Raw genomic sequence first — 13,564 nt, 5'->3', positions numbered from 1 at the left:
CCACTGTAATTACATAATAATAGCCACTGACCAGGCATATAACAAAAAAAGCAGTGTATCATAGCGCATCTTAGTGTAAGATAGCCTAAAGGTCGTTGAAACCAGTTTGTTGTTCCCTATAAACATCATATTACTGTAATAAAAGTAAAGCAGAAGCAGGCTCTCATGTGCCCAAAAACATGAAAACGTGTTTCCTGATCATAATAATGTCAGGCTGTGTGGGCTAACAATTCATCCTCCTTTTGTACGGTCTCAAACGTACTGTGAAAAACGGAGGGGGGGCCTCACTGACTGATATGATGACGGGGAACCTGTCATGAGATGATATTGACATTAATCCGACCCCTCTACGACGACTCCACGAGAGCAAGCCAGTATCACGTGGTTGGCGGAAATACTTAATAAAACGACAGAAAATCAAGTTATCTGTCAAAAAAGTTGGCAAATATCCATTTGTTTGAAGATAAGCTAAACCTCAATTAACAAACTCCCTTTGACTCCGGCGGTTATCTTAGCTCTACAGCAAGAGCATTAAAAAAGCCGGTTTCTGTGAATATTCGTGTTGCGAGCTGTAAGACCGGCTTGTAGGCTTAAAGCCTATTGTGTGCCTTTCTTCTTCTGTAGCGGACCAATAACGTGGTTCAGGCTGCCAAAACCTCTTACAGGACATTTAAAACACAGAAATAAATTTAGAAAAGTTACGGTTAAAGGACTTTTTTTTGCCTACCTCAAAAACGACCTCAGGAACACTCGGCGTCAAACTGCGTAACATAAGCGGCGTTTTTGTGTTCTTACCATGGTTTGGTCCTTTGTGTGGTGAACAGGGCTCAGAATTTCAGAGCTTTCATTTGACGGCTAGTAAAGTTGCATCACCTTGTTTCAGCAATTTCGTCTGACAACAATTTGGCACCTCCTTTATAAAACAGACCCTCCTTCTTTGTTTAAACGGAATTTTCAGACTCGCACGCCGCGCGCGCCCCTCCTCCTTCGCTGTGGACCGTCCTATTCACGCGAAGAAGTGACTGACTGCTCGCGGTCTGCTGGTCTTCATGTGAAAAACCCGCAGGCTGGTTTGGTAGCCTTCTCGATGGTACGGCTACCTTTAAATGTCCGCCATGTGAGCTAATTAACACCATTAACAACATTAACGCAGCATTTCTTTTCAAAGAACTTTAGGCTACAGAGGCTTTAAATACAGACCAGCTTTAATGAACTGAGTCATGAATCAATGCCCGGTGGCGACGAAGTGGTTCAGCTACAAGTGAGACACGTTTAAACACAAGTGAAATAGTTTCGTGAAGCGGCGTATCGCGGTGGTTGGTTAGCTTATTGAGCATGTGCTCAGTGACAGCAGGCGTACCGGATACAAGACTAGAAAGAAGTACGTAGCCGAAATAACGAAGAAATTACAGAATAATGCAGTAATCTTACTGCATTTCGAAGCTCGCATGCTGCACGCTATGTGAGTAAATTACCCACGCTTAGAAAGCTGTCAGGGATGGAGGAACAAAGGTGTGGTGACCGCCAAACCTGGCTGGCATTTAATGCCTTGGCTTGGCCGAATGGAGTGTGATGGACAATGACCGCGTATGATGAGCACTGTGAATGGAATGAATTCATTTAGCGAGAGATGCAGCTGTTACCTCTTTCATTCCTATAAGATGCTCGAGGGTGAAATGCTCCTGCTCGCTGCTGTAGCTGTGTCTGCTTTCAGGTGGACAAAAGATCCGCCACGTTGCGCTTTAAAAGGCTGCGAACCATTGATAAAGTTACTGATACTCACGCTGTTCCTTATAAGCATAGATGCGTTAGTGTAGACAGTCTGGAAGGGGTTTGTTTTGGAGAAGCTGATGTGCAGTACATGGGGAGATGCTTGTTCCCTCTGGTGAATATGAGTGATTGCACTGTTTCACTATCCAGAATCATCGAAAGAAAGAGAGAGAGAGAGAGAGAGAGAGAGAGCTCTTCTCAGCCATTTCTAAATTGCCATTGTCTACAAAATCTTTGTATCCTACAAATAGTAAGAGCACACTGTAGGCTCCGAAAAAGCTTACATGCCAATAAAATACATGCATACAAAGAAACAGAGAACCATGATTATCAATGCAGATAAAACCTTCACTAACATGTTGGTATTGCTTATCTCACTGTATTTGTGGAGCTTAAAAATATATAATGGATGATGACAGCATCCAATATGAACTCATCCACTTTGGTAAGGTACACCTGCCTTATATCTACGCTCACTGTCCATTTTTATCAGGTCACATACAAACACTCAAAGAAAAAAAGGAGGCTACTGAGCTATCACCATCTTCAGTACCTTTAATTATAAAACTATGAAATATAATTGCATCTTATTCCATGGTAGTTATATTTTTGAAGTTGTATTGCCTCCAAGCACCCAGTGTCTCAAAGCTTTTTGCTTTTATTGTTTTACAATTTAAGGCTATAAAAAGGTTCAAATGTGCACATTTCATCAGAGAAAAGTTTATTGAAGGCACACAGTTGGACCATAAAACCATTGTAGTAGATTTGAGGGTATATTGACATTGTTTACTTTGCTGAACAAAATGTAGTTGTGTCGTAAGTGATGTTTTGGGGGAGGAACATGCCTCAAACCCCTCCTTCTTCCAATCTAACAATCTAATTAACGCCCTGTAAATTCACATCCTTACCTTCTATTACTGTGATGAAGGGTTTGCATTCCCCACTGAACCTCCATCTCCTCCCTGTTCTTCAGTCCTACATCATTCCTGTTATAGCTATGAGGGGGGTCTGGCTTTCTAGATTCAGCTCAAGTTCTCAGAGGTGTCCCCCATCCCTCAAGCAATACTACCACCATGTTGACTGTATGGCCTGAACTCACCAAAAATATATATGCACAGCACCTTTTTCCTGACCATGTATAGGTAGGCAGATCTGTACAGAATACTTCAAATAAGTACTGGTGTTTGAATACTGAGCACACTGTTTTAAATGTGACAGTGATGTATTCCATTACAATACAAAAAAACATAACAACTTGTATGTAACTCGCAACAAAATGCATGCATGTGTCCAGTACAGCACAAATGCCGAGCTTAATCACATGTGAACTTTTCCATTACTGAGAAGATGGCTCAGCTCGATCATTTCTCAAAGAAGTTTAGTTACACAGAGATTAATAACTGACTAATTGCACAGATTTATCAGTCTACTCAGGCTTTAGCGGGGACTTCAGTAACCATGAAAAGTATGTTTGTTAAGAGCGGCTGTGAACAGTGTGTCTATACTCTGTGCCCTGATTTTAACCTAGTTAATGAACAAGCATGGATGGTGTTTCTTTTAAAGATGCTATGTATTTCTTTCAGTTTAGTGGGTAAGTGTTCTAAGTGTGTTCTACTGAAAACATAAAACGCAACTGTCATCTGAATACTGCCTTTACAAAATGTGCATTTGATTCAATGCAGATAAAGCATTTCTGTATTCTGAATATGTTTCAGATATTTGTATTCCATCTTCAGGTGCACTTTGTAATTCTATGGTTACAGTTTGTTAGCTTTTCTTTACTTGATTCATAAATGGTCAAGACTCTCATATAACCGCCAGGTATTATCTAGGTGGTGGATCATTCTCAGTGCTTCAGTGAAACTGGCATGGTAGTGGCATTTTAGTGTGTCTGTGTGTGTGTGTGTGTGCGTGTGTGTGTGTGTGTGTGTGTGTGTGTGTGTGTATGCTGCACAGAATGGATTGCACACAGCAATGTTATTAAATTTTTAAAAACAACAGGTTTTAGTCCACCATCTGAAAATATCTAGCCAGCAGTAACAGAAACTGTCCACTGGTGATAAATAACTAGAATCACTAACAGAAACTGCAGCAACAGACGACTGTCTCTAACATTAAGTACATATCTTAATCTATCATTAAAAAACTATCATTATTATCATTCTCATGTTCTCAATAAGCTACTTTTACCATTATTCTGACAAGCTTTCTGTCTTTTTCAGGATGAGGTGAAGCAGTGTGGAGGACATTTTCCACAAAAGAACCCAAATTTTTCTCTCTACTGTTCAAACATTATAACCATTCATTCTTCATTTTCATTCTTCAGTGGTAAAATATGATGTCTCACTCGCTCACTGTCTCTCACATTTCTTCAGAGTGGTTTAGTGTAAAATTACCAACTCAGGCTTCTTTACAATGTTAGTTGTAGGAACTGTGAAATTTCCCTTTAAGTAAACAGGCTACAAGTTGGTCAACATCGGAATCCACAGTTTGAGGTGGTAAAGACAAGAAAGAGGAAGCAGTCAAACAGAATAGTAAAAGGGTTATGATGGACGTTGAATAAACTCTGACTTTTTTATACGTAAAATCTATGTTGTTCAGGTTAGACTGGACAAAAAAGCTGGGAAGTGATCAGTAGTGCATGTTCTGGAAGTTGATGTGAACACAGGCTATCTTTAGCCTGCATATACAGTTCAGCTATAGTAGGAAGTACTTTGAAGTGAAATTAGTCACAGGAATCCATAGTGAGTAACTGGAAATTCATGCACTGAACATGCACAAACATAAACACATACAGACACATATGCATACATTCAGATTCACACCATTGCATTCATGGCTACCTGGCCGCTTACACATACACACATATGTGAAAACAATGAAATGGACTCATCAACCAATGGCAGCTGCGGCACAGGGGTTATGTAATAGAAAAGAGGTCAGAGCTGTGTTAGGAGAGAGGAACCAAGGGGGTATGACACATAAAATGACACATCAAGATCTACAGCAATTGATACATATTAACAGACTAATAGACTAAGGGCCCATATTGTGTAAAAATTTATTTACCTAAATATTTTGAATAAATCCAGTTCATATAATCCATAAATCCATGAAATTAAGCTGCAAAAATGTCCCATGTCTAATAAATTATTTTTGTGATGTCAGATAAAAACAAACAAACAAAAAATGAACATCTGCCTGTTCAGGCTACAGCAGTATAGCTCCACCCTTTCAAATGGAAGTTACAAGAAGTGTTTAAGCTCAGGCTGCTTCTCCAATACAGGACATACAATCAGAACAGAGATCATTTAAGGCCACAGTAACAAAAATCCTCTTAATTCTAAGGAAAGGTTGAAGATGGTGTAAAAATAATTGTGACAGTGTCATAACGTTAAAAAAAATGGATTTTTGGAGGCTGTGACAGAATGAAGGACACTCAGTAAACTTCAAGCTATCTTATACAATGAAATTCATCCTCTGCACGGCATTCAAGCTAAACAGAGTACTTCCACCAACAGACAGATGCAGCTGCACTGCACCAAAGAGTGCTACAACAAATTGTTACTACCCACAGCCAGTGGGCACTATAACCTCCTTCATTCTGAATGGTTTAGAGCTGAAGGGCATGAGCATTCTGTATGTTAATAGTTTTCTGCAATTGCCTATTTAGAGTAATACATATATCACATCTGTATACAGCACATAAATGACAACTACAAGTTATATCATTCAATAAATATACACTAATTAGCATGCAAGCACACATTACTGATTTGATATGATCATCTTGTGAATTACATAAATTGTATAGTTACATCAGCTTAGCCATGAAGCTGTAGACCACACAAATTCACAGAGTGGGGTGACTGCTGAAGCGCACAGTGCCTATCCTCTGTTGAATCACTCACTAAAGTGTTCCCAATTGCCTCTGGAAACAACATCAGCAAAAGAACTATGCGTTAGGAGATTCACAAAATGGTTTTCCATGGCTGAGCAGCTACACACAAGCCTAAGATCTAAATGCACAATGCCAAACGGGGTGTGGGGGAGTGATGTAAAGTATGCCGCCACTGGACTCTGGAGTAGTGGAAAAGAATTCTGTGAAGTGATGAATCATGCTTTTCTGTCTGGCAGTTGTATGGACAAGTCTGGGTTTGGCAAACATTGCCTGGCTGAGTGCAGACTGTAAAGTTTGGAGGAGGAGGGATAACACTATGGGCTTGTTTTTCAGGGGTTGGCTTAGACTCCTTGGGGCAGTCATGGGCTGGAGTTTAGGGAACCAACTTTGTGACCGGAAGGTTGCCGGTTCGATCTCCTTGGCTGACAGTCCATGACTGAAGTGCCCTTGAGCAAAGCACCTAACCCCCAATTGCTCCCTGGGCCCCGTCGATAGGGCTGCCCACTGCTCCGGGCAAGTGTGATCACTGCCCCCTAGTGTGTGTGTTCACTAGTGTGCATGTATGTGGGTGTTTCACTGCACAGATGGGTTAAATGCAGAGGCATAATTTCACAGTGTGCAAACACAGTGACAAATGGTTGCAAATTCAGTGAAGGGAAATCTTAATGCTTCAGTGCACCAAGACATTTTGGACAATTGTATGCTTCCAAATTTGTGGGAACAGTTTGGGGAAGACTTTTCTGTTCCAGTATGATTGTACTCCAGTGCACACAGCTTCTATTTGTTTACAGAGTTTAATACACTGGAAAAAATAAAACATAATCATTTATTTTGCAAAGACAATACTTTTTGCTTTTATTTTTTGCCCCCAATATGTTACATTTAGAAAACAAACAAAAAAAGATCTGTACAATTTGAAGAAGTGTGTTCTCTGTATTTTGTAGAAGATGTGTAAACTTACTTTAGCTTAGAAAATCAAAAAATTGTCATTTGACCAGAGGATCCCCAAACTTTTGCATATGCCTGTGTATGTGATTTGCACATTTCTTTTTGTTGCTGCTCTATCTATGATTTCCTCAATTAATGAAGTGAATGCATTTTTTTAACATTGAGTTGGATTAATACTAGATTTAAAATAATGCAATTAGGTTCATAGTGCTATGCTTTGATGTTGTAGCAAAGTGTGGCATTATAAGCTGAAAACAGGGTTTATTATACAGTCTCAAAATTAGAGAAAAAAAGAGGGAATTTTAACTCATATCTTCTATGCTCCCAAAAAGTGTTTTTATGATGTTTAAAGGGCTTTAGATTCTAGATCTATACAAGCAGCAACAGAAAAATAGCGTTTCAGTAACCCGCCTATGTATAAGGTAATGTCCCTAGCATGTGACAAGAAGGTTAAGAGAACACTTTAGTTTCACTTTTTAGAGAAATCTCTATATATGTTGGCCACTTGAGACCAGCAAAGAAAACTACAGGGACATCCTGTCAAAATTCTGAGGGCTTTTTAGCAAATATTTGAGGAAGTGAGCGTCAGAGGAAATAACTGAAAGAGAAAGTGAATGCAACATTATTTTGAACAGAGGGTCAAACCACCTTGCTCAGAACATCAGTTAGAATGGACCTGAGTTTGCTTTACTGTAGTTTTCTTTACTCTATCAGAGGTCAGGACCCTCAGAAGAGACTGTGGTTTTACGGCTGTAACATACTAAATATGTGGAATAACATGATTCCCACCTATAAAACAAAATCCCCCTTACATATATACACAGCTCGTCCACTTAGCACTTACATTTACGTGCAGTAACCTGTAAAGTAAGGTCAATGATGTTTGAGTAAATAGCAAAGTGTTAAGACAGATATCAGTATTGCATCAGCAGGATGACTCTCTGAGGCATGATAAAACACTGCCACCCAGTGGTTGAAAATTATACCTACAACTTTTCGCAAATGAAAGCTTAATTCTGCACAAAAGACTAATTTACCACCTTATAGTAATTTCTAACAATCAGTTCCGCAAGCCCCAATGTAGCACATGTACCTTTTTTCTTATTTTCGACTCAATTTCAAACACGTCAAGACCTACAACAAATACCGTATCTTCTTAATTGTTGAGTACAGCCTCATTTGAAAGATACGGAGCACAATCACAGTAAAAGAGCTTACAAGCTTGAATAACTCTTACCCAATATGAGCCTCATAAATAGGTCTACTGTGTTAAACATGACTGTAAAGGCAATGTTCAAATTTGCGTGTAATTCTACTCATTGCCAACAGAGGGAGACAAAGTCTTGAAGTTGAAATGTAAAGCGCGCAGCAGTCCTGTACAAATTTAAAATTCAAATGTTGCCTTCAATAAAATATCTTATACTTTCATTTTTATCCAGAATAACTGCTGAGTTGTGCACGTGATCATGAGAATTTTCTTGAGAACTAAGGGTGAGAAGAATCTGTAGGCAGTAATATTTTTTAATGGTTGCGCAGCTGAGTATAAGTTCAGTTTGCTCTAGGCCCATGTGTCAAGTCAGACCTGTGGCACAACCTTATATCTACCCGCAAAATTATTTTAATTTTTTATTCATATTAGCCATTTCACGATTAGCTGCAATACAGTTCCCAGCATGCACTGCAGCGTAATGTGTGCTCCCACCCGTTCCCCAACAACGATCAATATCCATTTAGTGCCTATTTGTTGCTGTTGTAGTTTTATTATTGCTTATTTTAATAAGCAATGGCCAGTTGGGGTCATGGCAAAATGTTAAGTAAAAGTCAAATAAAAACATAGCTGGCCCTTGCAGTGTTTGGCAGTGTTTGAATTTGACACCCCTGGTCTAGGCCTCAGGCAAACATATATGCTGTGTATTCCTGATTTGAGTTAGAGTCGTGATGGTTCAGAATGTCTTCCAGAACATCTTGGCACAAATAAACTTCGTGTGCATTGCTGTTTGTTAAAAGTTTGCAGACATGTTAAACAACTGTACAAACATTGGTGCATCATAGATACCTGCTTACGCTGCCGTTCAAAAGTTTGGAACTACAGCCACTGTTGACAGTTTTCAAAAAAAGTTACACATGAATGTATTAATTGTTAAAAACTCGTACTACCGCGTCACACACTATCACGTCACCGCTACGTCATACAATTTAATAGTGACTGATGGTTCCAAAAATTCAAGCTGCTGCCTGCTCAGAACCATGAGGGCATGTCCGAATGCAGAATGTTATACAACAGTAAGTTCCGGCCACGCAAGCTGATTGTTTGAGAAGCATTCTAACTGTGCTGTTATTTCTCCGTAACATTAAAACATATTAAATGACACGTTCACGCTCAGAAGTGTGTGTGTGTGTGTGTGTGTGTGTGTGTGTGTGTGTGTGTGCGTGTGTTAGCTGAACTGAGTTTAATTCAAGAGAGCTGAACTGATGAAAAGTGAACTCCACTGAATTAACCTGCTTCCACTTTAAGCTGCCAGCAGAGGGCGACATTAGAGAAGCAGTCAATGATTTCAAAAACTGAACTGAACTGAACTAAACAGCAAAGAACCTGATCCCCTTTGAGCTGCCAGAAGAGGGCGACATTAGAAAAGCAATCATTGCTCTCGAAAACGGAACTAGATTCCTACAAGCGTCCTGACAGAAATATGAAGAGTAAAAAGGCAGAGGGAGCACTGCCTTCAACACCAGCAGTCTTACAGTGGGCTCAAATGTCCGGGCACATCAATAAAGAACTACACTAAACACTTTTGGCACTTCATTTGCTTGAAGGGAACACTTGGTTTTGCTGGTGATTTATGTCATCTATGCCTGTCTGGACTCATTTAGTTAGTCATTGCTTTAACATCTAGTTCCCTATGACATTATTTCAAATGGTCATGCCTTTCTTTTAATTACGTTCTCTCTCTCTCTCTCTCTCTCTCTTTACAGTTTAACCCCTTAAAATCTAGACTCATTACATCCTCACTTCATGGAATACAATGCAAACTGGCTGAGTTATTCCTGTTTGTAATAAAAACTTGTACCTTTTTTTTTAATAAGCTTGTCTAATAATTACTATTATTAGTAATTACTTCAGTTTAGTGACTAATCAAAATAATCTTCTATTCTCTTTTTAGTTGATGATAAGATGTTTGTACCTCATGTACTGTTGGCAATCTATGTTTTTCTTTCTCCTTCTCCTTATGTGAAGAAAGGTTCTTATATATAAAATATATTCTTTTTCTTCTTATTATTATTGTTATTATAGAAGTATGTAATAAAGTTCAGGTCCTGGCAATTTGACAGCTTAAACTCAATTCAGAGAAGAGAAATAATCAGTCTGTTTACAAAATTCATGTGAACAAGTTTCTATATTTAAAGCTAGTAAGTCATATTTTATGTACATATAATACAACACATTCAAGTATGCAGTTTACAGAACAGGTAACATGAGCTTTCCACTTGATTCAGTGAAGGAAAAAGTATTGGCACAAGCAGGGTGTTTCAGAATCCGCTTCAGTACCTGATAGAAAAGTCCTGGAACCCCACTGTGACTTACTGATACGTCTCAAACAGCTCAATGTACAAAGAGAAGCATCCTAGAAAACCCAGTGAAAGATTTCCCTGCCTTGACATAAATGTCTGAAGTCTAGATAAAAAAAATGTAAAAAAATTATGTACAAAAATACGGGTCCTGCCCTCTTTATCTCCAAAGGTCATCTCACTCATCACTAAATAATTTATTGTCTCAAGAAATCTCTCTCCTTCTTAAATACTGCTATAATTTAAAGTCCACATCATAGTATATACAGCTGCCATCCCAGAGCAGGGTGAGCCATGACTATAAGAAGTCCTTTACATGTGCCTCTTCATGTGCAGGGCCAGGTGGTCCGAGCGGGAGAAGGCTCTCTCACACAGGTGGCACTGAAAGGGCCTGTGGCCAGTGTGTTTCCTGTAGTGACGGGTCAGCTCGTCTGATCTAGCAAACTTCCAGCCGCAGCCCTCCCAGTTACAGTGGTAGGGTTTCTCTCCTGTGGACAAGTCAGTAAAAAAAGAGCATGAGCCAATGAGGAAAACAAGGATTTTCACTTACTGTTATTATTTTAAATGGGTATGTTTGCTTAAATTTTAAGACCAAGAATCAGAACAATGCTGGCAAAACTGAACTACACACTGTAGCAACACAAAAAGGCCAAAAAGCTTATATTTACTTCAAATTAAATCACGTTTTCCACACAATTTGGTCATTTATTTAAATGTAAACATATAGACATACATTTTCTGTGGCGTCTAATTACTTAAGTTTGGTCCAGTGGGAGCCAATAAGTGTAAGGATTTGTTGTGTCTCATTTACATTCATGAAGTTATTTGAAGTTAAACTTTAAATGCTTGCCTAATATTTAAATTTTTACTTTAGAGAAGATTATATATTATACATTTTAATTTCATGTTGACAACTTCTATGAGAGTCATATTTTTATTTATTTATTTGTCTTCAATTGCAGTGAAAGTGAAACTCGGTAAATCTAAGTCTCCTTACCAGTGTGAGTGCGCATGTGCGCTTTCAGGTGGGAGCTCTTGGTGTAGGTCTTCCCGCAGCCCGTGAACTCGCAGCTGTGCGTAGCCGCGCGCTTCCGCGCCCACGTGCGCCTCCCACGCCTGGGCCTGCTCTGCTCCTCCGCGCGCAAGAGGTCCAGCAGCGGTGAGGAGGGCGGGGTCAGCACCGTCACGCCCGGATGCTGCGGCTGCTGCGGCTGCTGCTGCTGACCGTACGCGGCGTACTGTCCGTGATAGTGCTGCGGGTAATGAGGCGCATATGGCTGCGCGTTCACGTACTGATGATGATGCTGATGTTGCACGTCCCGGGACAGGTGGGGCACGTGTTGGACGAAGGCGTGCGCGTGCTGCTCGTGTGCATGCGCGATCCCGACCCCCATCCCGTGCGCTTTGGGTCCGTAAAAGTGTCCCGAGTAGTCGGCGGTCATCATGCACGGCCGCTCGCTGCGCTCCGTTTTCACACTGTAGGCCAAAGCGGGATGCGCGTGCGTGGGTGTGTGCGCGTGCACGTGATGGTTGCCAAGGTCCGTGTAGTCTGTAGCTCCGTAGCTCGCGTCTGGCGGGAGGAGCTCGGCCACCAGTGGGCCGTGTGGGTCGTGCGCGTGGCCGCAGCTGTCCGGAGACTCCGGCAGGGTGTAGGAGGCGGGGGCGGGCGGGGCAGGAGCCTCGCTGGACAGAGAGTTGGACAGAATGAACTCCAGATCCAGAAACTTGGCGAGCTCGTCCTCGTCCTTGGACTCGACGATGCTGAGCTCGAGCTCGATGAGCGGTTTTGGCGATTCCTCAGACTGAGCGGGTGACCAGTCCTGCACGAGAGAAATGGACACGAATGAGCATGAACACTTTAAAATCTCTCTAACTGAATCAAACACAATGGCTAAAGAAGCTCTAACGTCATTACAACAGCAGCCTGGCTGTTAACTCTGCTGTGAGGTGCTTTAATGTCTTTTGGTAATTGTTCAATAGTTTTAGAACAACTGTTTTAGAATAAACTTCTAACAAACGTCGCCTTAACTTTCTTAAAATCACTGATTAAAAATGGTTTTAATCAAAATTATTAAGCTGTTAATGTTTTAGCTTTAAAATATGGTCCTTTATCTTAATAAGCAGCTGTTTAGCAGCGTTTGAAAGATGTATTAATCGTTTAAACACTGCTCTGCACCTCAGCTACCAGCAGCCTGGCTTTTCTCAGTTAAAAATCTTCCATTGCGAAACATCTCAAACTTTCAAAAGAAGCTGTACTTACTCGCATTATTTCAGCATGCTTCTCCTCCAGAGTCTGGCAGTCTGCGAAGGTGTTGATGGACGGCAGCAGCGCGTCCGCTAAAGCCATGATACAAAGTTCGAGGAAACGCTCGCGAAAACGTTTTTAGGGAAAAAAAACGTTGACGGACACGTTCACGCTGTGTTTACTGCGTCACGCAGTCCCAGAGAGCGGGAGTGGACACTGAAGGCTTCGTCTGACCGCCTCCTGTTTTGGCTGCTCATTATAAGGCGGGTTTGAATGGCGCGTGGGCGTGGCTTCGTGACAATAGGGTTCGAGATCGTTTGATTGGCGCGTGGGCGGGGTCTCGTGGCAGAGGATGTTTTCACCTGGCAGAGGGGAAGGTGTTGTAGCTTCACTGTAGTACTCACCCCTGGCAATGTTTACAGTTAACCTGTCACAAACCAGGTATTATATTATTCTTAGGTTTATTTACTTTTGTTTACTTTATTTGTTTGTTTACATTATTTATTTATCTCGAATGAGGCATACTTAATATTAAATGGCTTGACTGCAGAGAGTTTTGAAAGTGTAGTGACCTGGTTGTGGTAATAAATCATGAGCATGACTAAATTAAAATAAGTTATATTTCTGTTTCTTTACCAGAGTATTTTGCAGTATTATGACATTCGTGTCATCATTTCTCATTCGTTTTGATGAACGTGTGAACGATTTTATTAGTTATTTTTAGCAGGGGGCGACTTATTACAGATAACTGATAAGGATTAATATCTTACAGAACTTACAGAGGACAAATTATGACCTGATCATTCATCCATGCACAGTTTCCGGGGTTCTGTTAAATAAATAAATATATAAATAAATGAATGAGGAGCACAACAGGGGGCGCAAGGTATCCTCCTCTCTGGACAATCCAAATCCCAATCCAGTGGATTCGTGTTTATTGTTTAACTGTTTCATTGATTTGGGAATAACAGAACTATGATTTCTGAAACTACATTTAAACACACAGACAGACAAACACACACCCACACACACACACACTTTTGTTAATTTTTTTTATTTGAACATTCAGTATAAATAAACGTCTGTCCTAAATAAATAACTCTCAACAACAAATCGAAACCTTGGCCGCAGCC

The 13,564-nt window shown here is 40.5% G+C and overlaps 2 protein-coding genes across 3 annotated transcripts in view; both read right to left on the bottom strand.

Moving 5' to 3' along the window:
• Positions 1–973, bottom strand: part of slc6a9 (solute carrier family 6 member 9) — a 55,863-nt gene extending 54,890 nt beyond the window's left edge. Inside the window, exon 1 of one of the 2 annotated variants that reach the window (XM_017702696.2) lies at positions 728–973. The gene's annotated coding sequence lies outside the window, so the exon portion shown is untranslated. The remainder of the gene's footprint in view (positions 1–727) is intronic. The other variant, XM_017702695.2, reaches the window with a different exon arrangement.
• A 9,022-nt stretch (positions 974–9,995) lies between these two features.
• On the bottom strand, positions 9,996–12,675 carry klf17 (Kruppel-like factor 17). Its single transcript, XM_017702646.2, has 3 exons — positions 12,447–12,675; positions 11,184–12,006; positions 9,996–10,674 (listed from the first exon to the last, which is right to left on the bottom strand). Exons 1-3 carry the CDS (start codon positions 12,531–12,533, stop codon positions 10,499–10,501), a joined length of 1,086 nt encoding a protein of 361 aa, XP_017558135.1. The 5' UTR covers positions 12,534–12,675; the 3' UTR covers positions 9,996–10,498.
• Between the last annotated feature and the right edge of the window lie 889 nt (positions 12,676–13,564).

This window comes from Pygocentrus nattereri, chromosome 2, assembly GCF_015220715.1.
Source record: "Pygocentrus nattereri isolate fPygNat1 chromosome 2, fPygNat1.pri, whole genome shotgun sequence".
Lineage (NCBI taxonomy): Eukaryota > Metazoa > Chordata > Actinopteri > Characiformes > Serrasalmidae > Pygocentrus > Pygocentrus nattereri.
The sequence above is the reverse complement of the archived record's forward strand: the minus strand, read 5'-3'. Positions and strand labels throughout refer to the sequence as shown.